Below are 23,611 nucleotides of genomic sequence, written 5' to 3' on the forward strand. Positions count from 1 at the left end.
AACACAACGGCAAATGTGGGCCAGGAACTTCCACTATTATCGCTTGAGAAATGAAGGAAGAAAATTAACAAATAAAAAAATCCCAACTAAGACATCAAAGATAGGGACACCTGATGTTTACTGTGTTTCATTAGCATCTCAGTGATCTGGTTGGTTGACTTGATTGCATCTAATGCAGGTCTGGGGTAGACTTTCCATGGGCCCTGATATGTATATTTCTCTCTCTCTCTCTCTCTCTCTCTCTCTCTCTCTCTCTCTCTCTCTCTCTCATATATATGTGTGAGGGGGGGTGGGGAGAGAGGGAGAGAGTAAGAAAGGGGGAGAGTAAGAGAGGGAGAGAAGAGGGAGAGAGGGAGAGAGGGAGAAAGGGAGAGAGAGAGAGAGAGAGAGAGAGAGAGAGAGAGAGAGAGAGAGAGAGAGAGACTTGAAGAAGGATAAGAATGCACCTTGAAATTAAAACCATGTTGTCTATCTGCTGGCCAGCTGTTGCCCAGGAGTGTTAACCTGTGGAATTACCTGATTAAGGTTGCATAGGATCACTCAGGGACATTTAAGAACTCTGGGGCTTTACCTGGAGCTCTGTCTGGCTCTCTGGGGCAAATGTCTATAACACAGCCTCATTTCTGTCCCTTGTGAGGGACAGAGATGCCTAAGTAAATGAGCCATTGGGACAGATGGGCTCTACCGCTTGCCAGGTGAGAACAAGAGAGGTAGAAATTGGAAGGACATGAACAGTGTCTTGAAATAGTGCTGAGGTAGGAGACAGCTCTGTAGGAGGCAGGGAAAGGGTAAAGAGAGGCTGAGCCCCAGTGGGAAGACAAGACGGGACTCACATACACAGGGGAGACTCTTCTATATGAAAGGAATGGCACTGCACAGCTCCAGGGGCAAAGAACTTGGCTGTTGGGAGAGTTTCACGTAACACGAGGCTGGGTAGGAGTCTGGGATGAGAAGAGAGATTGAGTCTGGAGAGGCAGCTAGGGCAGACATGAAGGCTCAGTGTAGTACATGTGGGTAGTGTGCACGAAGGAAGACAGTTGTAGAAAAATGGTGGGCATCCTGAAGATAAGTGGCAGAGTGGAGAGAAAGATCCTGAGTTTGGCTCAGAAGGTCCCGGAATTTCTCCACACTCTTTCTGTGTGATCCTCGTGAGCTGACACGGGGGTGTGGAGGAGGGTTCCTGTGGAAGAGCACAGGCAGAGATACAGACAGAGCCATCAGAGCCCAGGAAACTTAAGGGAAGGGCTGAGCCCACACAGAGTCAGCTAGCTCTCTAGAGATAGGGGAAGAACCTGGAAAACCGGAGGGAGGGACAGGGGGCCCCTTTATGTAGGTAAGAATTATACTGAGTACCTAGAGACCCAGAAGGAAAAAAATGCTAAAAAGAGAGAAGTGGGAAGGGAGGGGAAGGGGAGTAAGGAATGTAAGCCTTTGTTTGGCATTTCTTCAAAATACTGCTGCAGAGTCTAGAGACTCAAATTGCCTTTTGCTCTTTTTGGATGTCATCCCAAGGTTCCCCTTGACTCCAGGCCAAGTACTCACATGCCAGGAGTGAAGTAGGGAGGACTCATTACTTGGCCTGACACAGTCTCTCAGCGTGAAGTTCTGGAAAAGTCTGCAGCGTTTTTTTTTTGTTGTTGTTTGTTTGTTTGTTTGACTCAACTACTACAAGGGCCCCATGTACTATGAGCAGGACTCTTATCTTCAGGTCCTTCCTATGGCAGCTGGAATCAGGGCCACCCAGAGGATCGTCTCAGTGGGGAAAGAGTGGAATCCCATGACTACCCTGGTAGGCAAGGTGAAGCTCCATGTTAGAATGGAGAGTTTGTGTCTGGGGAATAGGCGTCATGTCCCAAAGCCAGTCCTAGCCTTCTGCCTCAGAGTGAGTTCCTCTAGCTCTTCAGTTTCAGCAAGGGAACAACGGGGCCTGGAGAGACTGCACTCAACAGACCTCTATCCCTGCAAGATCCACAGGGAGTGCCGAGGCTGCAGGGTTGGCTCAGTGCGCCCTAGAGAAAAGGCCTCCTGGGTCTCAGGACTTGGGTCTCAGGACTTGGGTCTCAGGACTTGGCCTCTTTGGGTCACTTAGGTTTTCATCATAGGACAGTGGCTGAAACGAACTATTAGCAGAACTTTCTGGATATTAAAATGTCAAGGAAGTATGTTCTTATGAGAAATAATAGCTTGTGTTTTTATTTGAACCGTTCTCCAGGTCCCAACCCCCTTTTAATATTTACTTCCACTCACATAAAGAAATTGCATTATCATCTAGTTTATGAAATCGGGTCCTCCCAGCCCCCAATCTGTGGTGATTTATTTCCTTTATAGAAAATGTTAATAACTGGCCAGGAATCTAAATCTTAAAAGCAAGCAAAAATGAAGTCTTTGAAAATGAAAACAAATGATTCATTTTTTTTTTCTTTCAGGGAACTGCTGCTCCTTAAGATGCAGGAGGCTAGGTGGGGAGGAAATAAATGACTGCATTACCTCCCTGAAAGAAGTCCCCACGGCTGTTGTCTTTTCCTTCCCATCTGTGCACTGTATGAGAAATTATGAAGTGCGTCTGGGGCAATAGTGTCCCTAGTTAAAGGAACCCAAGGATCAAAGACAGACACTTCCAGAAGATGGCTACCGTGAAAGAGACAAATATATCCGGGAAGGAGCAGGTACCCAAAGACTCCAAGTCAAGAACTCCGACGGGAGAAATGAGGGATCATTTTGGAGTAGCACACACTGGAATAGGGTATTGGGGGGGTCCATGAGATTTGTCCAACTGAAGAGAGAAGTACAAAAGAAAACTGCAGAGAGAAACCTGAACAGCCACCTAGGGCGGAAGAAGACATCTGGAGATGAGAGTTGAGGATGGACATGGGCCAGGCTCAGCGCCCTACAGGAGGGCATGAGCTGGTCATTTGTAGTGTCACAGAAATCCTTCTGGCTGAAGTGTGGTGGAAGAGGGTTGTCTTGGAAGGCTAGCTAGGTGACGACTGGACGGGTCTCAACAAGAGAAGGAGGACAGCCTGCACAGCTGCAATGGCGGTGTGACTCAGGCTAAGAAAAGATGCAGAGGCCCCTGTGAGGCGGGAACAAGCTGGCTGCATAGGGGGTCATTCGGCACCAGATGTTCACACAGAGAATGGGAAGGTGGCAGGCTGGTGGCCAAATCAAAAATTCATGTGGAGGAGGAGGAGAAAAACAAAAAAGACTCTGGGAAGAGAGAAGTGGGTGGGAGACACTTAGTTGGGAGGCAAGAGGTGGAAGGGACCTGAGAGGGGAGGAGGCTGAGCTACAGTCGGCCTCTGGCTTTAATTCAGCCTTCCCTTCCCGTTACTACAGAATTTCATGGTGGGCCTCTCACTATCTCACTATTATACACAGCCTTATTCCATGACTCCTTCTGTGAGTATCTCATGCCACGGACACTTTTCCAGCTGCATATAATACACACACACACACACACACACACACACACACACACACACACAATATAATATAATATAATATAATATAATATAATATAATATAATATAATATATACAATGTCCCCTCTGAGTTTTACTTTCAGCTGCTCCATCATGTGTCTTAGAGGCTTGACGAACTGCCCTGTGCAATTGCCCTCCTGACAGACCAGCGCAAAGGAACAGCTGCAGCAAGGCGAAGACGGTACTGGGCACTCTGGCCCCGGAGAGGCCTGTGGGCAGCTGTGGCTGCCTGGAGCCTACCCTCTCCCCTGCACCCCAAGGTTTTTGATTACCGTGCTATTGCAGCCGGCGAAGCAGGCTGACAGATAGGTGATGCCATCGGCCCCGCACACTGGCGTGAAGGAATCTGTCTGGCATTCACAGTTGTTGTTGCACGGAGAGTAGGGGTCAAGGGGCGAGCCACGTGCTGAACTGGAAAAGAAGGGTTGAAGGGGACTCATTAGAAGCAGGGCTAACGCTGGTGACAGCACTGCCTCGATGGGCCTCGTGGTGCCCTTGTCCAGGGTGCTTACCTAGCCTGACTCTCTCCCGCCATCTTATTCCTGGCTGCCCTGCAAGGGCCTGTGCAGGGCCACTGCTGAGAGTCCGGTCTGTACCCCTTGAAAGAGTACTAGGCTGGGTAGCTGGCTAAATGGCTTCTGGGCTCCTCCCAAAGTGGAGAGGAAGGATCTTTTTGCCTTTGTAACCATGTGCCCTTTGAGCTGAAGGCAGCAGGGGCTCAGCTTAGGGTCATTCAGTTCTTACCTTCAACTACTCCTGTGCTGCTGGGCACCCCATCCACTCCTGCATACAGGATGCCCAGCCTGGCTGTAAGCTTCTGATTGGTTCAATATCCAGAGACATAGAGGGAAAGCGCTAGGGTACTTTGCACTTGCCTCTGCAGTGAAAAGACGCAGCTACCAAGAGCGCACAAGCTGGGAAAGAGACATATGGTGGAGTCCAGTCTGCAGTCCCAGAAGAAGGAAGTGACTTCAGTACTGTCATGTCCTACTGTGTCCTAAGGCTCAGAGTGCTTCCTGATAACACAGTAACATGGGAACCCCTGGCTGCTTTCATCACGCTCTGTTGGAGGAATCCTATGTTATCATTTTTTTTTTGTTCTCAGTATAATCCCACAAGCTTTATCAAAGGAGAAATCAAGGCTGAGCCGGGAGAATCATGTGTCCAGATGCATGAGTGCCTGAGTGTTGAGGATGGGTTAGTGCGACCTGAAGGGCAGCCAGAATGCAGCATGTCCTGGGCTACACTCTTCAGCTCAGGGTGCTCTCAGAGTCCCATAAGGAAAAGAGACAGTGGACACAGAGATAATATAGTCCCATAACGCATTTGAACATCAATCACTATAAGGACTCTAGTCCATGGTCCCAGGAAGATAATCAAGGCTTAAGAAAAGGGATGCCATAGCAACAGGCTGGTTCCTGCTCCTCCTGCCTTCCCTCCCATCTTATCTTTATCCCTCTCTTCCCGTTTAAACATGTTCACTAGGGGCCTGACCCAATAATGACCATGTGAGCTGGATGGGGGCTTCTGACTCATGTAGGAATTACTGAAATTGATATCTTTTATTTTGAGCAGAATTTTGATAGAGGTTTTATTTTTATTCTCATCATTTTCATTCCCATCGTTCCTGAAGTCAAAGTCAGAAAGAGCAAGTGGACTGGAGAATGAATGTTTGCTCTGTACTCTTCATTGTCTTGCTGTGGGGGAGAACAGCTCAACAACCAGAAGACGGGCTGAGTCTTACAACTGCGAGTAAGGAACTAAGGCCTCTGTGCTCCTCTGCTCTGGATCCCTCGAGACCACGTTGGCTCTATTAGCCTGTGGTGGGCAGTCCAGGTGGCCTTGGGCATGGCTGAGCTCTCCCTATGAACCCACAGTGAAGGTGGCCCAGGGGTGCTTGGGCAGGGTCAAGTTAAAACTTTAGGTACTTACTTGTTTCCATAGCGAACAGTGACCCCGGCCACAGGGCCTGTGTCACAGCCCAGGAAGAGGAAGGAGACGTAGCAGGCTGTGGACACCAGGTTGACCAGCATGGCCATCCGAATGGCCCCCAGAGCAGACAGGCTCAGCTTCTTCACCAAAAGGCCACCCAGAAAGATGCCCAGGCAGGCACAGGGGATTGCTGTCATCCCTGAGGAAGCAGAACAGTGGACTATGAATGGCAGAGGAGGGACTGGTGGGTATCAGTGGGCCCTGCGTCTCCATGTGACTCTCAAGTCTTCACAGAGGGTCTTAGGTCTGTTCCCAGAGAACTCTCAGATAACTAAGGGGGACAGTTGTTGGGAGCCACAGTATACACAGCTGGCATATCACACCTGATGCCATACACAGCTGGCATATCACACCTGGTGCCATACACAGCTGGCATATCACACCTGGTGCCATACACAGCTGGCATACCACACCTGGTGCCATATACAGCTGGCATACCACACCTGGTGCCATACACAGCTGGCATACCACACCTGGTGCCATACACAGCTGGCATACCACACCTGGTGCCATACACAGCTGGCATACCACACCTGGTGCCATACGTGCACAAAGCTAACGTGCAGCCAACCAAGAGATGAATTCAGAACACTGGGGACCAAGGGTGAAATCCAGGAAATTAAATATTGGGAAGCAATGATACCAGCTCTGCATCAGTATTTCTTTGTTTGTCTCCCCCACCACCCCTTCCTTTTTGGTGTTTTGGTGTTATTCTATAGACCAGGTTAGCCCAAAACACTTGGCAATGCTAAACAGCTACCCAAGTGTTGGGACTCAAGGCATATCAAGGTTCAACTTCTATGTGAACTCAACTCTCCCGTTCCCTCCCCTCCTCTCCTCTCCCCTCCCCTCCTTTCCCCTCTCCTCCCCTCCTCCTCCTTCTCCTTCTCTCTCCCTCCCTCCCTCCCCCCTCCCTCCCTCCCTCTCTGAATGTTTGTATGCATGTGCACATATATGTGCCTGTGTCATGTAGCAGCCAGAGGATATCCTTGGGTGACATTTCTCAGGCACCTGTTTCTGAGACACCACCTCCCTTTGGCTTTTTTATTGGTTGGTTGTTTTATTTTGGTTTTGGCTGTGGAACTCAGGACCTTAAGCACCCTGGCTGGCACTTAACTATCCTTGTGCATTTCTGAAGTGGCCTGGACAAGGGACTTAAGATCAACCGAAGAGTTTTTGCTGGAGGAGATGGTTCAGTAGGTAAAGAGACAGCACGATGGCTGGAGACCAGGTCCCCAGAACCCATGTGAATGCCAAGCAGGCCTGGTGGCGCACCTGGAACCTCAGTACTCAGGGATTGGATACCTGGGACAAGGTAGACTAGTAAAAACTGCAAAGCTCCAAGCTCAGCAAGAGATTCTGCCTCAAAAGATTAAGTGCTGAGTAGCTGAGGAGGACATGGACATCAACATGATGCTCACACACATATGACCACACATGTCAGTGGAAGACACACACTTAAACATATGAACATTCACCCTCTATTCACACACTTGAAGGCATATATAAATATATACAAGCAAACAGAAATACATGCAACACAGACACACACGTACTTACACATGTGAAAGCATGCATGCATGTACACGTAAATACACACACACACACACACACACACACACACACACACACACACACACTCTGAGAATTTTTATTTTCTCATGAGGACAAGGAAGGCTTATGGTAGGCTCCAGGGCTGTTTACCAAAGGTTGAAGGGCTCACAAATCTGAGGCGGACACCATTTAGCCAGGTCTGCTATACCTCAGAAAGCAGTGTCAACCAGTCACTATGTTCTGCAGCACTTGGTGAATAAAGGGCGAGCATTCAATCTCTCTCTCTCTCAGACACAGAGCTATCTCCAAGGCAGAAAACCCGAAGCCTGTTCCCAGGATTCCCAAAGACCCAGGGTGTTGTCAGAAAACCAAAGGACCCTGCTGTTCCAATCGCCTGTTTGCTGTGGCTCTGTTCGGATTCATTTCATCTATGACTCAGCTTTAAATTACCGAGTGTCATTTATCTACTGTGTAGATTATGCATGGCTAATTTTCCAGTCTACTCGGCCTCCTCCCTGCCAATCAACGGACCCCCAGGTCAATCAGCTACATCAACCAGCTGGTAAGTGCTACGGGAATGCAAATTAATTTTTTGTATTAGGGTAAGAAAATATAATCAGGAAGGCTTAGCTTGCCAAGACACTAACCTGTATGTAAAACAGACCAGGACCTGTGTGTCACTGGACGCTTCAGACATCTGGGCTTAGTTTTCCAGCCTTTGGTATGAATATGAAGATATGACCTTGTTCTGTGTGCATCCATCCCCAGTCCATGCCACTGAGCACCCCAACACCCAGTTTTCCTACTTTCTCTCCCTAGAAGAGTCTAGATGCCCAGGGTGCCACAGCCTTTGCATATGCTTTGGTTCTATTCCTAGGATACTCTTCCAATTTTCCTTGGCTGATCTTCTCCCTTTCCAAGAGGCTTCATCAGTCCCTAGTTCTCTGGTGACATGGAAAGGGGACTTAATATCAGGAGAGATGGATCAGTGGATAAAACACAAATGAGAGGGACAGAGTTGGGATCTCAGAAGTCAAGTAAACCTGGGCAGGTGGTGGCTCAACTGTAATCACACACTGTTGAGGAAGAGACATGGTAGGCTAGCCAGCTAGACTGGAGGAGCTCTGGGCTCAGTTACCATCTCCCGCTATCCACCAGCAGGATTCCTGTTTCCATGGCTCTCCCTGCCATCTAAAGCTGCCCTGTTTATTTTTACCCATCCTGTCTCTTGCTCTCATCCTTTATCAATGTGAAGCTTCCAGAAGGACGGAGCACCCTTCAGATCCCATTCAGTCCAGCCCAATCCCTAGGGATGGCATTCAGGCACCCCTTTGAGAATGAATGGATCTGCAAGCACATTGGATCTGTGTGAATAAGCCTTGGTGACAACATGCACACTCCCAGAGAGCATCCTGGGCTTTGTTTCATTTTCTAGTTGAGACAGTGGGGGTGTCACCTGGTGATGATGGTAACCATGGCAACAACAGGATTTCAGCACCTTTTCTCCCAGTCACTATTAGCTTTCCTCTCTCTCCTTCTCCAGTGTGTGTACATGTCCAAAACACCCGTGGCCACTGTCAGAACTTCCCAGGACCAAAACTTCCTCCTCATTAGATTAACTAATGCAGATTGAGCCCTTTTAATCTGCACTCATAAATCAATGTCATCGCCTCATGGACTGTCTACCCTGCTCTGCTCTGAACTCTGACCCATCTGCTGATGACTTTGTGGGTGGCCTGTATGTAGCCTTGAACGTATAGATTGGGATAAGTGTATGCACACCTTCTTCTGAGAGTTCAGGAGCTATTCTGAGAGCATCTCCTTACATCAGCCTCCCCTAGTGTACCCTGCCAGCTTCTCCTGCAGTGTGTTCTCCCCAGTACAGACTGACTGGATCTATGCCACAGGCTAGATGTCTACAGGGACAGGGGATACCTGATGCCAGCCTGCCTGGAGAACAGGAGGATGCCCCCACCCACTTTTTCTTTCCACCTTGTTAAGTGCTCCAACATGCAGGCATCACTGGGAAACAAACAGATGCTAGGCAGTAGAATTGTTTTCCTGACCTTCTGCCCCCAGACTATAGATTTGTTTGTTGATAGAAAACTTAGGCATTTCTTCTAAAATAGAACCTGGTCCTGAGGATGCAGCTGTGTAAGCACAATCAAAGCGGAAGATACAGCAGCAGAGAAACCCAGGGTTTAGAGATAAACCCTGGGGTGCTGGAGGACTAACCCCCAGATTCTAGAGACAACAAAAACTATAGCTTCTATTACAGGGGAATGTGTTTTTCTCCTCTGTCCTGCAGGCATTGAAAAGCAGGCTGCAGTTTACTAAGGCTTACCTAAAAGTGGAAGGTAAGAATGATTAGTGGGGGAGGGGGGAAGTTTGCATTCCACAGTAGTTTCCAGGGAGAGAAAACTGTGGTGTGCTCTCATAATTGTCAGGGTTTAGATTTCTTTTTAAACTAGAATGTTGTATCCTGTGAAACACACAAAGACCACCCTGGTAAACTTTACAATTTGGAAAATTGGATGTGCAGACACCTGCACGACCAGCACTCAGGTCAAGCTTAGAACAATTCCAGATACGCTGGGGCTTGGGACTGCTTGACCCTTGGCACTTTCACGAGAACCAGGAGTAGGGGCGCACAACTGGAATCACAGAGCTGGACTGCAGGGAGACAGGTCGAGCTCAGCCACATGCTGGCCAGCTGGTTCAGTGCGGAAAAAGACTTTGCATCAGAAACTAAGGTGGAGAGGGACCGAAGAAGACAACCTGCTGTTGACCTCTGGCCTCCACATGCATGTGTGTGAATGTGCACCTGTATACACATGTATATAACACACATACACACACATAGACACACACTGCACACGCCTACAAACGAATGCATGCATAAATGCATGAAGGCACATGCGTGCACGAACACACACATACACACACACACACACACTGCACATGCCTACAAATGAATGCATACGTAAATGCACAAATGCATGTATGCGCACATGCTTGTACACACACATACACACACACACACACACACACACACACACACACACACACACACACACACACACACACGGGCACTTGCAAGCTGCCTAAGAGGCTCCCGGGTACCTCTTTGTAGTCTTCAAGGACATCTGTGGCTTTGGCTTCTTTTACTTTAATTGGCAATTCATTTTTTTTAAAGTCCCATAAATACCTCTTTCTCTTTGTGTGTGACATCTTTCAACTCGTACACATTCCCATGGAAGCCTGTGTGAGAATTCGTCCTTTCCCGAGCCGTGTGGTATAGAATGAACAGTCTATAGTTTATTTACCCATTCTGCCGTAGACAGACATTTGGGTTAGTTCCAGTGTGAGATAATTATGCATAAAGCTGCTCTGAATGTTGTTATATATGCATATGTAAATGAGTGGACCTAAACACTCCAGTCTGTTGGATAAGTGCCCAGAAGCAGAACTGATGGATCACAGCACAGGCATATGCTGAGCTTTAATGGGTGCTGCAAAAACTGCCCAAAGCAGAGGCTCCCCTGTGCATTCCCACTGCAGTGTGGGTTCCAGTTGCTCCTCATCCTCACCAGCACTCAGCACTATCTATCCCATCAGTGTGCCACAGCGCCCCCTTTAGGTTTCATGTGCATGTCCCTCATCACCCATGCTGGTCAGCATCCTTCTAATTTGTTGGCCATTTTGTGAAGCAATGGGAAATTTCTCTCCCTCACCCTCGCCCTCTTCCCCTCCCCCCTCTGTGTATGTAAGTATGTGTGTGTATGTATATTCATTTGTGTGCATGCACAGATGCACATGGGTATATGGGTGCTGGTAGCTGAAGTTTGCTACCTTTACCCATGGATCTCCACTTTATTTAAAGTTTTTATTTTATTTTATGTATACGGTCATCTTCCCCGCATGTATGCTCATGCATTGTGTGTATGCCTGAGGCCAGAGGAGAGCACTGAATCTCCCAAAACCTGACTTATTTGCAGTTGTGAGCTCCCATGGAGGTAGTGGAATTTAACCTAGGTCCTCTCAAAGAGCTCTTAGCCATGGAGACAGCTTACCAGCCTCTCTACCTTATTTTCTGAGATGCAATAGCTCACTGAATTCAAGAGTTTACCAGTTGTTTAGACTGGATCCCTAGTGAACTCTGGGGATCTGCCTGTCTCTTCTTCCCTCAGCCATGAGGTTATAGATGTGCCCTGCCTTGATGGGCTTTTAAGTAGGTGCCGGGCACCCAAGATCACATCCTCATCCTCATGCAGCAGGGACTTTACCAATCAAACTGTAAGATTTATGATTTTTTATTTTAGGTATGCATGCTTTGCCTGAGTGTATATGTGTGCAAACACCATGTGCATTCCAGGTGCCTGCAGGTCAGAAGAGGGTATGGGATCCCTTAGAACTAGAGCTATGGATGGTGTGGGTCACTATGTGGGCATTGAACCCAGGTCCTCTGTAAGAACAATTAGTGCTATTAATTGCAGAGCCATCTCTCCAGCCCCACCCCAGGAGATGCTAAAGGGTATGATAAGGAAATCCTCCTATTCTTCCCAGTTGACAACAAAGATGAAGTCTAGGAGTTGGAACCCTCTGCCACCTGGGCATACATTGTACTCAGCAACCTTAATCACATGTCCCTCTTCTGCCCTTTCAGAGGATCAGCTGAGCTCTTGCTAGGGCTGTCCACTCAGGTTCCCTCCCTTCTGCAATTCCCTTCTGTTTCACTGCTTAGAAATCTTTTATCTTTAGTGTTTTAGCTATCTATGCTATTAACCAAGATCCCCTCTTCAGCCCTCAACTGAATGCAGGACATCACCAATTATGTATCATTCCTATCAAGTTTACATTGGAACTCAGCATCCTCAATTGCTTTGTTCTCGACAATCCTAGTCAAGTTCTGAGGTGGTCAACTCAATTAATGCAGCCTGTCGATCATATGAAGAGTGAAGAGTAAATTCCTCTCACATGAAAAGCAGTCTAAGGTATACTCTGTGAACATACGGTCCACCCCACCTCGGCAATGCTGCTTCTCGAGAGGGCAGATTGGTTTTCTTAACTCGTCTTTAAATGATTAGAAGTAGATGCCTGGTGAGAACTGTAAAGCCTCGCCTCACACTGGGAAAAATTCTGTGATCCATTAGTTATGCCTGCCATGGGCATGGTCAACAGCATGGGCATGCCTTCTTAACTTTATTTTTTCAAGATATTATTGCGTATGTATATGTGGGGAGGAGTGATACAGTGTATTTTGAGATCAGAGGACAACTTTTTGGAGCTGGCGGTCTTCTTCCACCTTCATGAGAGCTCCTGGGATCAAGTTAGGACACTTGTGTAACAAGCTTTACCCACTGACCAATCTCTCTGGCACATGGTTATATCCTCCAGGATCTGTATTTGTGAAGTGTGGGTTTTATGCTGCTAAGATCATTCTCATTGTCTAATAAAAATCTACTAATCTTTTAAGATGGACTTCCATTGCTCTCTTCTATCATATATGCTTCAAAATTTCCCATTCACGTTAGACAAGTGATTTCCTGGCCTCTTGCGATGCTTCCTACATATATCGTATATATCATTGTGTTTTCTTAAAACACTTTTTTAAAGTATTTTTATTCTGGCTCTGTGTGTCCTGGTACCCACCCATGTGGTCAGAGGACAACTTTTGGAGTTGATTCTCTCTTCCAGCCATGAGTTCTGGGTATTCAACATGGGTCGTCAGCCTGGAGCAACAGATGCTCTCCCTGCTGAGCCTTCTCACTGGCCCTAATAGTATGTTTTTAGTAGCTGTGAAAACATCACTCTGAAGTTCCTTGAATTGAAAGGATACGCATTATACCATGGCTACTACCTTAGTACACTTCTTCACACTTTTTGGAGCTCCGTGCATTCTTTGAGCATGTTGGTAAAGCAGGAGGACAATGAGACCCACTCACCGAGCAGCTGGTTGGCAGAGGAAGTGGTGAGGTTAAACTGCTGTTCCAGGTACTTGCCCAGGAAGGCAGCGAAGCCGGCCACCACAGCAATCTCCATGCAAGCAGCCAGGACGATGCAGGTGAACACAGGGTTTGAGAGCAGGTGCTTGGTGACCTTGGGAATCACTGTAAGGAAGGAAGAACAGAAAGCAAGGTCAAGGTCATACATGTTGAGTGCTTACTTTAAGACCTTCTTAGACCCCTCATTGATGCATTCTTGCCTGTTTCTTTAAACTATACCATGTGGAGCATCCCCTGGGGGGTGGGGGGAGTGTTCCTCAGGCCAGAATCTATATTTTGTAGGTTATTTGTAACTGAAAACTCTGGCTTCCAAACCACAACAAAATCCCACAAATTAATCCATTTTTCTACTAAAACAGGCTGCTTTACCTTGCTTCTATTCCACAACTTCAGGAGTTTAAGTCAAAGACCTTTTACAAGAACTTTTCATCCCTCACTCTACTCCAAAAGGAAATCATCTTGGGATTGTGATTTCCAAAATGGAAACTGCAACATATATATATTATACATTTTAAATGTGAAAATATTTAGGCATGCTTCGATGTGCCCCCTAGAGGTTCACCATTTAGAACCGTGCTCTGTATGAGTACTGGAAGAATATGTTTGATGTCATTGGTATTGAGAAAGAGAGGAAACCCTTGTCCTTTAGAACATAGGCATGAGCAAATCAAGTCCTTCCCTCCACTCCCTGGACGGCTCTCACTTGCAGAGCTGGGGCATCCCAAGGGGGTCTGAGTTACCAACCTTGATTTGATCACACCCTACACAGTAACTAGTGGGATCAGCTTAGGCTTTTTTTTTTAAACTGCTCAAATGTTCACAGTAAGGAGAGCCATAACAAGGAGTCTGGGGTAGTAGTCTGGGCTTTTAGCATATGTCATGGTGCTGGGATGTCTCCGGGATGCCCTACCCTTCTTTCCTCCAGTTGCATCCATGTCTCATGCTAGGTCCTCTTGGTCTACTGTAATACTCTTCTCTCAAGCTTTTACCACACAAGTTCCCTTCCTCCCAGGTGGCCTTTCTTCATTATCCAACCTGACCCAGAAGAGGCTCCAAGACAGCCAAAGGCTCTTAGGGATCCAGAATAGTTGGCTTTTGGTATACATACTCTGAAGCTTCTGTTCCGTTCTGTTACCTCTCAACAGGGCCCAGTAGTAGTGTGGGGAGGTTGCATGATCTCATCTTGTTTGTTGGCCTCTATTTTCCTTACAGTGTGGTTTCATAACCCACAGACACTTCTTTTTACATTGGCGCTTTTTAAAAATTGGAGATTTGTTTCTGTGCTTTGAAAATAAGGACATTGCTTAGGAGTCCAGCAGTGAGAATTCTCACCACATGCTCTTCAACTGACTCTCCTCAGTTATGCTGTGGTAACACATCCTGGATGGTTCTAGAACAGTCCTGTCTCATCAGGATTGACACCTTTACTTGATTTAGTGTGTGTGTGTGTGTGTGTGTGTGTGTGTGTGTGTGTGTGTGTGTGTGTGTTGCAGGTGCATGTACGCCAAGGCATGTGTATGAAGGTCAGGGGTCAGCCTTGGGTGTCAGTCTTTGCCTTTTACTTTGAGATAGTCATCTCCTCATTGTTTCCTACCACATATGGCAGGCTAGCTGGTCTGCAGAGCTGCCGGGAATCCTGTTTCCACCTCCCATCTCTATGAGGTTAGACACTTGTCCTGCTCATCCAGCTTTTATGTAAGTTCTGGGGATTGAAACTCAGGTCCTTATAATTACATGGCAAGCACTTTTGCCCACTGAACCATCTCCTCAGTCCTTACACTTGTACTCCTTCAGTACAGATGCAGTTTTCTGTGGACTGTGTTTCCATCAGTGGTTTGTTCGCTCTGTGGAAGCCAGTGGTATTTGCAAAATAATTAACCAAATATAGCTGGTTCATCAAGTGCCATGGCTTAAGACAAGCAAACTGATTTCAAGTAATTTGAAGACAAGTCTTATGTAAATCACAAATCATTTTCTATAAATAGCAAAGATGGAGGCAAAATGTAGGTTACTGCAAACATTGTCCAAGTGCTGTGCCTATGATTAGATTTGGGGCTGGCTGGGAATGTGGCTCAGTTGGGAGAGTGGCTTTCCTAGCGTGTACAAAGCCTTGGGTTTGCTCTCTAAGTCTGCACAAAACAGGTGTGGCACATGCTGGTTATCCCATCCCTGGGAGGTAGCAGCAGGAGGATCGGGAGTTTAAGATTATAATATATATAATGTGTTTGGGGGCCAGCCTGAGATACACCAGATCCTGTCTCAAAAAGGATGGGGGATCAGATTTTACTATACTCACATTACTAACAAAAACAAGGAAAGTAATAGGGTGTACTCCTTTCTCTCTGTGCACATAGAACAGATCAGACACAGAGATTAAGTATTAGAAAAACCCACTGAGTGCCTATGGCCACATCAAATGAACAGGTGGGCCGAGAACCTAACCCTGCACTCCAAGGTGATGAATTAGCCAGCTGTCCTAAGGAAGAGAGATAATTACACAGGCACAATTGCATCTCCTAGGAGACGAAACCTCCAAATGGCCCATCTAATTAGAATAAAATAATAATAGGAGACACATAAGTTTTTAATAACGCTAACAGACAAGCACCATGCATCAAAATGACAGAACAATAGGCCGGGGACTGGCAGATATACAAAACTTAAAATTTATCATCTCTGGGAAAGATATCAAGTTTCCAAAGTGAAGCTCTCCAGAGGGGAGGAGGATTTTAAGGGTTTAGTTACAGCACTGGACTGGACCAGAGGACTGGAAGCTCAGGATTACTGTGAGCTGAGGCACGGATCTGATGTCCAAGGGGATTTAGACAATAACCTAGGTTGTTTGACATGTGTTTCTGAGGCTTTAGGAAGGCAACTTTAGGGTTAACTGAAAGCACACAGAAAAATTAAAGCCCAAACTTTACATAGGGTGTGAACAAAGATTTTAAACAAACAGCCTCAGGTCTTCGCACTTCATGCCGGTACACTGTGCTTAGAGCTTCCTGGTCTTTATGGACACCCGTGTTCTTATCCTTTACAGGCCTTTTAAACATTTATGGCAATCTGACTTTTTAGAAGTATTCATTTCAAATGAATGCCTAGGAGTGTTTGCTTTTAAAATCTGCGTTTAAATGTTAAGAAACTTTCCTTTGTTAAATCCATATTGTTTTTAAGCATTGCACAAACACTCAGAGAACTGTTGACTCTGTGGTGTTTGAGAAGGTAGCTTAACAAATATGGAAGATGAACACCACAGTCACAAACAGAGGGTGATCTGTTCTTCCCCGTCAAAGGTGTCTTGGGCGTGAAGAATCCATCACGGTCAATCCTTGTTGATGAGCCAGGGCAAATATGAGACAGTGTGTGTGCCAAGCATGAGGCCATTCTGTACCCAGGATAAGGTTCTGCTGAGTTATAGCCACACACGGCAGAGAGAACAGTATGGACCACACCCTGCGATCACAGGACCTATTAGAATGGGTGAATGTGAACAGGAGAGTCCTGGCTGCTGTTGCGTAGTGTGAAACACAACTGCTACTTAGTCATTACGCTCTTTCGGAATGATGGCGTCTAGATGCTGGAAGCAACGGGACAGGGTTGGGACAATCCAGCTAGGATGCTCTTACTGTGTGCTTCATTTCCTCAGTTGGAATGCAGTCTCTGCTGAGAGAGACTCCATCCAACAGCCAAGTTTATCTGCCTCCAAAATGACACTGATGATGATTTGAGTCAATTGCCACATCTCTTTAGACCTTAGTAGAGCCGTAACTCTTCATCATAACCTCCATGATCTGTTCGGGGGTAGGAAGGGCCCTCGTTCCATGAAGGCGACTTCAGTTAATAGAACATTTCTGTACTTCTGCAAGCTTTTAATTATTCCTGAGTTCATTCCGTCCTGCAGGAAGGGCTCTTTGTTAAGACAGGAGTCTTTCTGCTTGTCTTAATGCCTAATGACTAATTTCTCCTTGAATTAGATGTTAAAAATCATTAAGTTCAAGAATCGTTGGACTGAAGGAAGGACTGGGACACCTTATTTGCATGACCCTTTTCTCTTTGTAGCCAACTTGATTGGCTTCCAGAAATGACAGCTTCCTCCCACATTCTTCCTCCCACCCACAATTTTATTGCAATAACTTGTAGCTATCAAAAGCTGACTCCATTTTTACAGGTTCAGCCCACCTTCAATACTCCTGCTTGGAAATGAGGCCTTAATTAGCTTGACTGGAAGGCTGTCTTAGTGCTTCGAGTGTATTGCAAAACCATAAAATCCAACCTTTTTAGGAGGGAGTAGCCCAGAAAAACAGAGGCTGGTGAACCAGGGCTGTAACAGGCCATTGAACATCTGCATCCCCCACAAGCCATTTAATCCTCTTTACTGATTTAGTCTTAGTACTGGAGCTGGGTGGAAGGAGTTTGAATCATGCAGTTCTACCAACAGAGGTAGAGGGACCTTTTCAGCTCTCTCTAGGAGCCCACTGATGTCACCAGGATGGTACAAGACTGGAAACCATGCAGGGGGCCTGGCTTCATGAAAAGCAGGCTGCATACTGGGAACCCTCAGAAGACATTCCTATGGGACAGAGGATTGCTGTTCACTGTGGGTCCCTTAGGAGAGGAAAGGCAGATTTGGGGACTATTGTCATCCTAAGGGTTCACCATCAACTCACAGACACATAACACAGCCCCTCCACTCCCCTTCCAAAGGAACAAAGATGAAACAAAAACCCCACAATCTTGGAACCATTGGTATCCTCCATTTACAAATGAGAAAATAGAAGCAGGGAATAGTCCCACAATGAGAGAGACATAGCAGGAACGCCAGCCACAGTGAAAGCCACCACAGCAGGTCCTTGCGACAAGTGTGTTCTTCTTTCCTGGATTCGGTGAGCTACTATTTTATTATGAAGATTATGAAAGCAGCCTGGATCTGCCAGGTTGGACAGCTTCACTTTCCCCCAAAAAACAATAATGAAAATCCCTGTTGCCCATGGGTGTCCTAACTACCGTTCTATTGTTACATTAAGACAGCAACTAAGTCAAATAAGTGACTTAAGTGACTAAGGCAACTACTAGGAGACAAAGGTTCTTTGGGGCTTATGGTTTCAGAGAGCTGAGTCCATGATCATATGGCAGAGGGCATGGTGGAATGTAGGCAGGAAGGCATAGCACTAGGACAGGAAAGAGCTCACATCTTGAGACAAAACCATGAGAGAGAGAGAGAGAGAGAGAGAGAGAGAGAGAGAGAGAGAGAGAGAGAGTCAGAGACACTGAGACACACAGAGAGATAGAGACAGAAACACAGAGAGACAGAGTCACAGAGACAGAGAGACAGAGACACACAGAGAGATAGAAACAGAGAGAGACAGAGAGAGATAGACAGAAACACAGAGAGACAGACAGAGACAGAAACAGAAAGAACCAGACAGCTATCTGGGAATGGTATGGGCTTTTAAAACCTCAGAACCCACCCCCAATCACATACTTATGAATGCTTCCTGAACAATTCCATCAACTGGGAGCCAAGTATTCAAATATGCCACCTCACTAGGAAAAGTGATCCTGTGTGTCGTGGACCTCGGACTTAGTCCAAGAATTTTTGAGGAAAGGAGGTAAGAAAGGAAGAATGACAACAAAAAAGAGCTGAAGGGTTGAAGAAGGAGCCTGGCACCATAGAAAAAGTTTGGCTGAGGAGGGCTGTATAAAGCCAAGTCAGGGGCCATGCTCTAAAGAGGCAGGTGCTGTGGACTTCAACTCTGGATTCAAGTCTTAGCCGGTCTTCATTCCTACCCATCTGGGAAGATGAAAAGAGATCAAGAAGCATAGGACTCAGCATCCCTGGCTGGCGCACAGGCAAGAGTTCAATGCACACCAAGACTAGCAGGCAGAAGTTGGACCAAGTGTCCTGGTGTTTGTACAGTGTGGAGTCGCCAGGCTTGCTTTGGTGACTCATCTCTGTGGGTGGACTGCTGAGTGACAGCTGGAGGTGTTCAGCTGAGCTCTTGAGAGTCATCATTGGAGCTAAGAAGAGGCACCTCCTCCTCCATAGAACCAATCACAGGTCAGGGTGGAAGTCAAATATCCTAACTTACTATCCTTCTAGGACATGGAGGAGCCCCAACAGTGGTTATCATGGGGCTCGATGGAGACCCCAGTGAATTATACCTTAGTCCCTCTACTGAAAGATATGTCATCGTGCCACTGATCCTACTGTCAAAACAGGAAGATATACAACAAGATACCATGGAAGCCATGTGTGTCAGACTTCCACTGCTGGACAGGACACTGCACAGAGGACTTTGCATCCATCAGAGTGGCAGGGAGGTTTAGGATCAGCACTTCTGACACAGGGCACCAAGAGCCTTTAAACTCCACCTTGTACAGGAATGCAAAGCTGAGAACTGAAGGAGGGTAAACATGAACTCACGTCAGCCTGGACTCAAGAATCCAAATTCTGAACCTTCAGGCTGACATGGGGATTTGAAACTCCCAAGAGAACACAAGGATGGACCTATGGCTCCATCTGTATATGTAGCCTTGGTCTTGTCAAGGCTCGATGCCCCAGGGTAGGGGAATGTCAGGGCAGGGAGGTAGGAGGGAGGGAGTAGGTGGGTGAGAAAGCACCCTCATAGAAGGGGGGGATAGTGGATTTCTGGAGGGGACACCAGGAAAGGTGATAACGTTTAAAATGTAAATAAAAAATCCAATAAAAGAAAAAAAGAAGCAAGAAAAAAGAATAAAAGAAAAAGAAAGATATCCATACACATGACATTTTTTTAAAAAAAAAATGTAAAATAAAGAAAGAAACCATGAGGGAAAATGTTTTTCTAAAGGCCAAGTCGACACGAAGCATTTTACAACAGGTAGGACATGGAGAGAAGGGAGAAGTGGGAAGAGCTGGGTAGATTATCAGAAATCATCATAGTAGGATGGCTGGAAGGAAGGAGGAAGGAGAGAAATGGGAAAATAATATGACGGAGGTTCTGGAGTGATTCCAGATCAAGGGAGAGATGGACCATCATGATGTAGCCGTCTCCCGGCTGGTTCTCCACGCGCCCAAACTGGAGCTGCCAAAACTGTCAGCAGAGCCTCGTCTCCTAGCTTTCTCAGGAGAAGAACTGCCTGAGAGCAGAGATCAACACACTAGGGCGCCATGTCCAGGAACAGCATATGTGTAATAAGTACAGGGGAGCAGGGGAGGCTAAGGAATCCACTAACTAAATGAGCGCATGAGTCACAGAGGCCTGGAGGGAAACTGTCGCAGGCTTCACAGAGTCAAAGGCAAACTCAGGACCAAACGACTAGTGAAATTTCATAGGCTCACGACTGTGGTGGAAGTGGGGCAGTTAACTCAGTCAAGGTAAATCACACCAAAATCCAGAATACTTGTCTTTTCTTACTCCCATTGACAATGTTGGCGTTTTCTGGTGGAGAGTGGAAGAAAGTCCAGGTACAAGAGGAACGTGGCAGTGACCATGAATCTTCTGGAAGCGAGCATTTATTACACACGCTGGCCTCAGACTAGGCAGCCTCTCCTTGCAGCCGTGGACCTACTGTGTTCTCACCAGTACAGCTGAGGCTGTTCCCAAGTCTCTGCCCTGACCACTCCCATTTCCTGTTTGCAAGAAGTACCTTCAAGGTGTCTGGCCCTTAGAAGGGAGCAGGCACAGGACAGGTGCTTTCTTTATTTGCAAGGACAAAGGTGTGGCCTGGGTGAGCAAGCAGGGAAACCATCAACTTGAAAAGATCACTTAGAACGGAAGGCTCTGAGCTGGTGTGCATTGGCCAGGGATGGGGGGTGGGGAGGAACGTAAGCTGGTGTGCACCTGTCAGGGCTGAGTGTGAGCTGGTGTGCATCAGCCCGGAGAGTCCCCGCCAAGAACTGATTGGTCCCACTGCTTCTTTTGGGACCACCAAGAGGGTCTAAGAGAGGAGTGGAGGGGCCACTCACAAGCACATTTAAAGCAAGGACAGAGAGAGGCTCAGGCTGTAGTTCCACACCTGTATTATCCAGTGTCTTCCCTTTCTCCATGGATGGACTGGAAGCACAGGCTTACCCAGAGAGGACAGAGCTGACAGGAATGGAGGCTCAGAAGCAGCAGGGTCTGCATCTTCAGACCCACGCACTGCATCTTTCCAAGGCAAAGGCAGCAGGGAGAGATTGGCTTAGGCAATAAGAAGTCTTGTAAGCAAACAGGTGCCCCTACTTCACGCCTGTGTCTATAAACTTCCTCTGTGAAAATGTTCTCTGCCCTGGTGCCACACAGGGTTTGCTGTCCCTAGCTTTTCTGGAAGTGAAAACTCCCACGATGTGAGAATTCATTCCTGGAAAGTCTGCAAAGACAAACAGTAACATTCTGCAAGAGCAGGTTGATGCACAGCCCACCTCAGAGCCCAGCCAGTCAGCTACTTTCTACCATGCTTGCTCGCAGGAGGTCCCTCATGGTAGTCAGGTCACTGTGGGGACCCATCCAGTCACAGCTTATTTCTGACAGCGTTCTCTCAGCACGTCAATTTATACAAGTCCAACGACGGGGAAATGGGGGAGGCACAGCTCTGGCCTGTTAGCCCTTCATGGGGACCCAGCAAGGGACCTCCTTTTCTCTGGCATTCATGTCCAGTTAGCAATTTACTTAGAAAGACTTCAGGGGCTTTCAGATATCACTGTGCCTGAGCCTCTCCCCCTCCAGCTCTGGGAGCATACTTTCCTGTGGGGTGTATACAAAGAGGTATTTTAAGACACCATACAGGTGATGCGGACTCAAACTGCTGGCAGGGAAGCAGCAGTTTATAAAACAGAGTCCGGGCACTTTTAGTTGAAGGTCAATGCCAAGACTTTGAGGATTCATTCATAAAGCAATCGGGACTTCTGGGCCGTTTCAGAGAGCAGACCCTCTTCTACACATGGGGCTATCCTCACCTGTCTTCTACCACAATCACATATTACAAACTAGACGCCCTTCTCCTAAGCACACCCAAGAACATCTGCTTGCTCCTCCTGAGCAATATTATTGTCCTCCCATCCTTCTAGGTAGGCCTCCATGGCCCTTTAATGCATCCCGTTGAACTTCCTGAGGTCCTCTTCATCTTGTACCCTGAATTCTGGCAGTGTTCGCCAATGATCGTAGATGCAGCACAGTCTCAATCATGCAGCATGGAGAAATATAGATTAAAATGAACTTATCCAGCCTTCCTTGGAGCAGGCCTGCTCAGAGCTGTTCATGTGCTGATAGAAGGCATGAGCTTCAAAGAGGGAGAGATGGCTGTTAGTAAAGTGCTTGCTGTGCTAGTCATGAGGACTTGCGTTCAATACCCAGCGTCCATGTAGAAAGGCCTGGCGCCGTGACCCACGTGTGCTGACTAGTCTTAGGTCAACTTGACACAAACCAGTTATCTGAAAGGATCGACCCTCAGTTGAGGAAAGACCTTTATAAGATACAACTGTAAGGCATTTTCTTAAGTAGGGATCAATGGGAGAGGGCCCAGCCCATTTTGGGTGGGACCATCCCTGGGCTGGTGGTCCTGGGTTCTATAAGAAAACAGGCTGAGCAAATCATGGAGGCACAAGCCAGTAAGCAGCACCCTTCCCCGGCCTTTGCATCTGTTCCTGCCTTCAGGTTCCCGTCCTAGAATTCCTGTCTTCTTTCAGTTGGTGAGCAGCGATATGGAAGTACAAGCCAAATTAAACCTCATCCTTGCAACAGTAACCCTAATGAAGACAACACGCTTGTCATCCTGGCACCTGGGAGGTAACAATAAACAGAACTCTCCCTGTGGCTTGCTGACTAGCCAGTCTAAATAAACCCACCAGTCCCAGGCTAGAGAAGGGCCCATCTGAGAAAACAAAACAACACAAAAGACCAATAGCAACATAAACCACGGATGTCTCTACAGGAATGACACACGTGGGTGAACTCTGGCCTCTACATTTATGTGCACGAATGTGCATGCCTATCTGCATACACATATGAACTTGCCTTTGCCCCGTAGACTCCAAGCAGATCATAGAAAAGCTTCTACTTGTTTGGATAGCCACTGCTTTCCCTTCTTGGTGTTGTTGATCAGTTTCACAGATTCCCCCTCTGGGAGATGCTATCTTCTCGCTATTGCCTTTGCTTATTCACTCAACAAACATTCTGACGTGCCAACCATGCCTGGCCTCATGCTGGGTCTCCTGTCTTGTTTGTCTCACTAGCCTTGCTAAAACAGCCAGAGGACAGCAGCACATTAAGGGACATGTTCCTCTCCCAATGCTGGTCCCATCAGGCTTTCCGTGATAAAACACTATGAACCCATGGACCAGTCTGGTGCCTGAGGAATCATAACCAGGCTCCTGTGACAGCAGGGTGTGGGTACAGCCTGGCTCAAGACATTTGGGAAGGGCAGACCGTTTCTTTCATTACGGAAGCAAGAATGTAGATTTTACAACATATCTACAGGAGGAGAGAAGTCAGCTCTGGAGACAAGTCATCTAATAGACAGTGTCCAGCCGGAAGCATGAACCTGCCCAGACTATCAGACTCCTCACAAACACACTTGAATGAGAGGTACAGGCACTCATTCAATAAGAAAAATGTAGCC

The 23,611-nt window shown here is 47.1% G+C and overlaps 1 protein-coding gene across 3 annotated transcripts in view; it reads right to left on the minus strand.

Annotated features, from left to right (window-relative positions):
• Positions 1 to 23,611, minus strand: part of Slco3a1 (solute carrier organic anion transporter family, member 3a1) — a 282,751-nt gene that overhangs the window by 39,810 nt on the left and 219,330 nt on the right. For all 3 annotated transcript variants that reach the window (XM_087598996.1, NM_177481.2, XM_087599034.1), the window contains exons 5-7: positions 12,974 to 13,138; positions 5,415 to 5,613; positions 3,755 to 3,893 (exon numbers count right to left, since the gene is read on the minus strand). In XM_087598996.1, coding sequence (XP_087455122.1) covers positions 3,755 to 3,893; positions 5,415 to 5,613; positions 12,974 to 13,138 — 503 coding nt within the window. The remainder of the gene's footprint in view (positions 1 to 3,754; positions 3,894 to 5,414; positions 5,614 to 12,973; positions 13,139 to 23,611) is intronic.

This window comes from Rattus norvegicus, chromosome 1 (genome assembly GCF_021556685.1).
Source record: "Rattus norvegicus strain SHRSP/BbbUtx chromosome 1, alternate assembly SHRSP_T2T, whole genome shotgun sequence".
Lineage (NCBI taxonomy): Eukaryota > Metazoa > Chordata > Mammalia > Rodentia > Muridae > Rattus > Rattus norvegicus.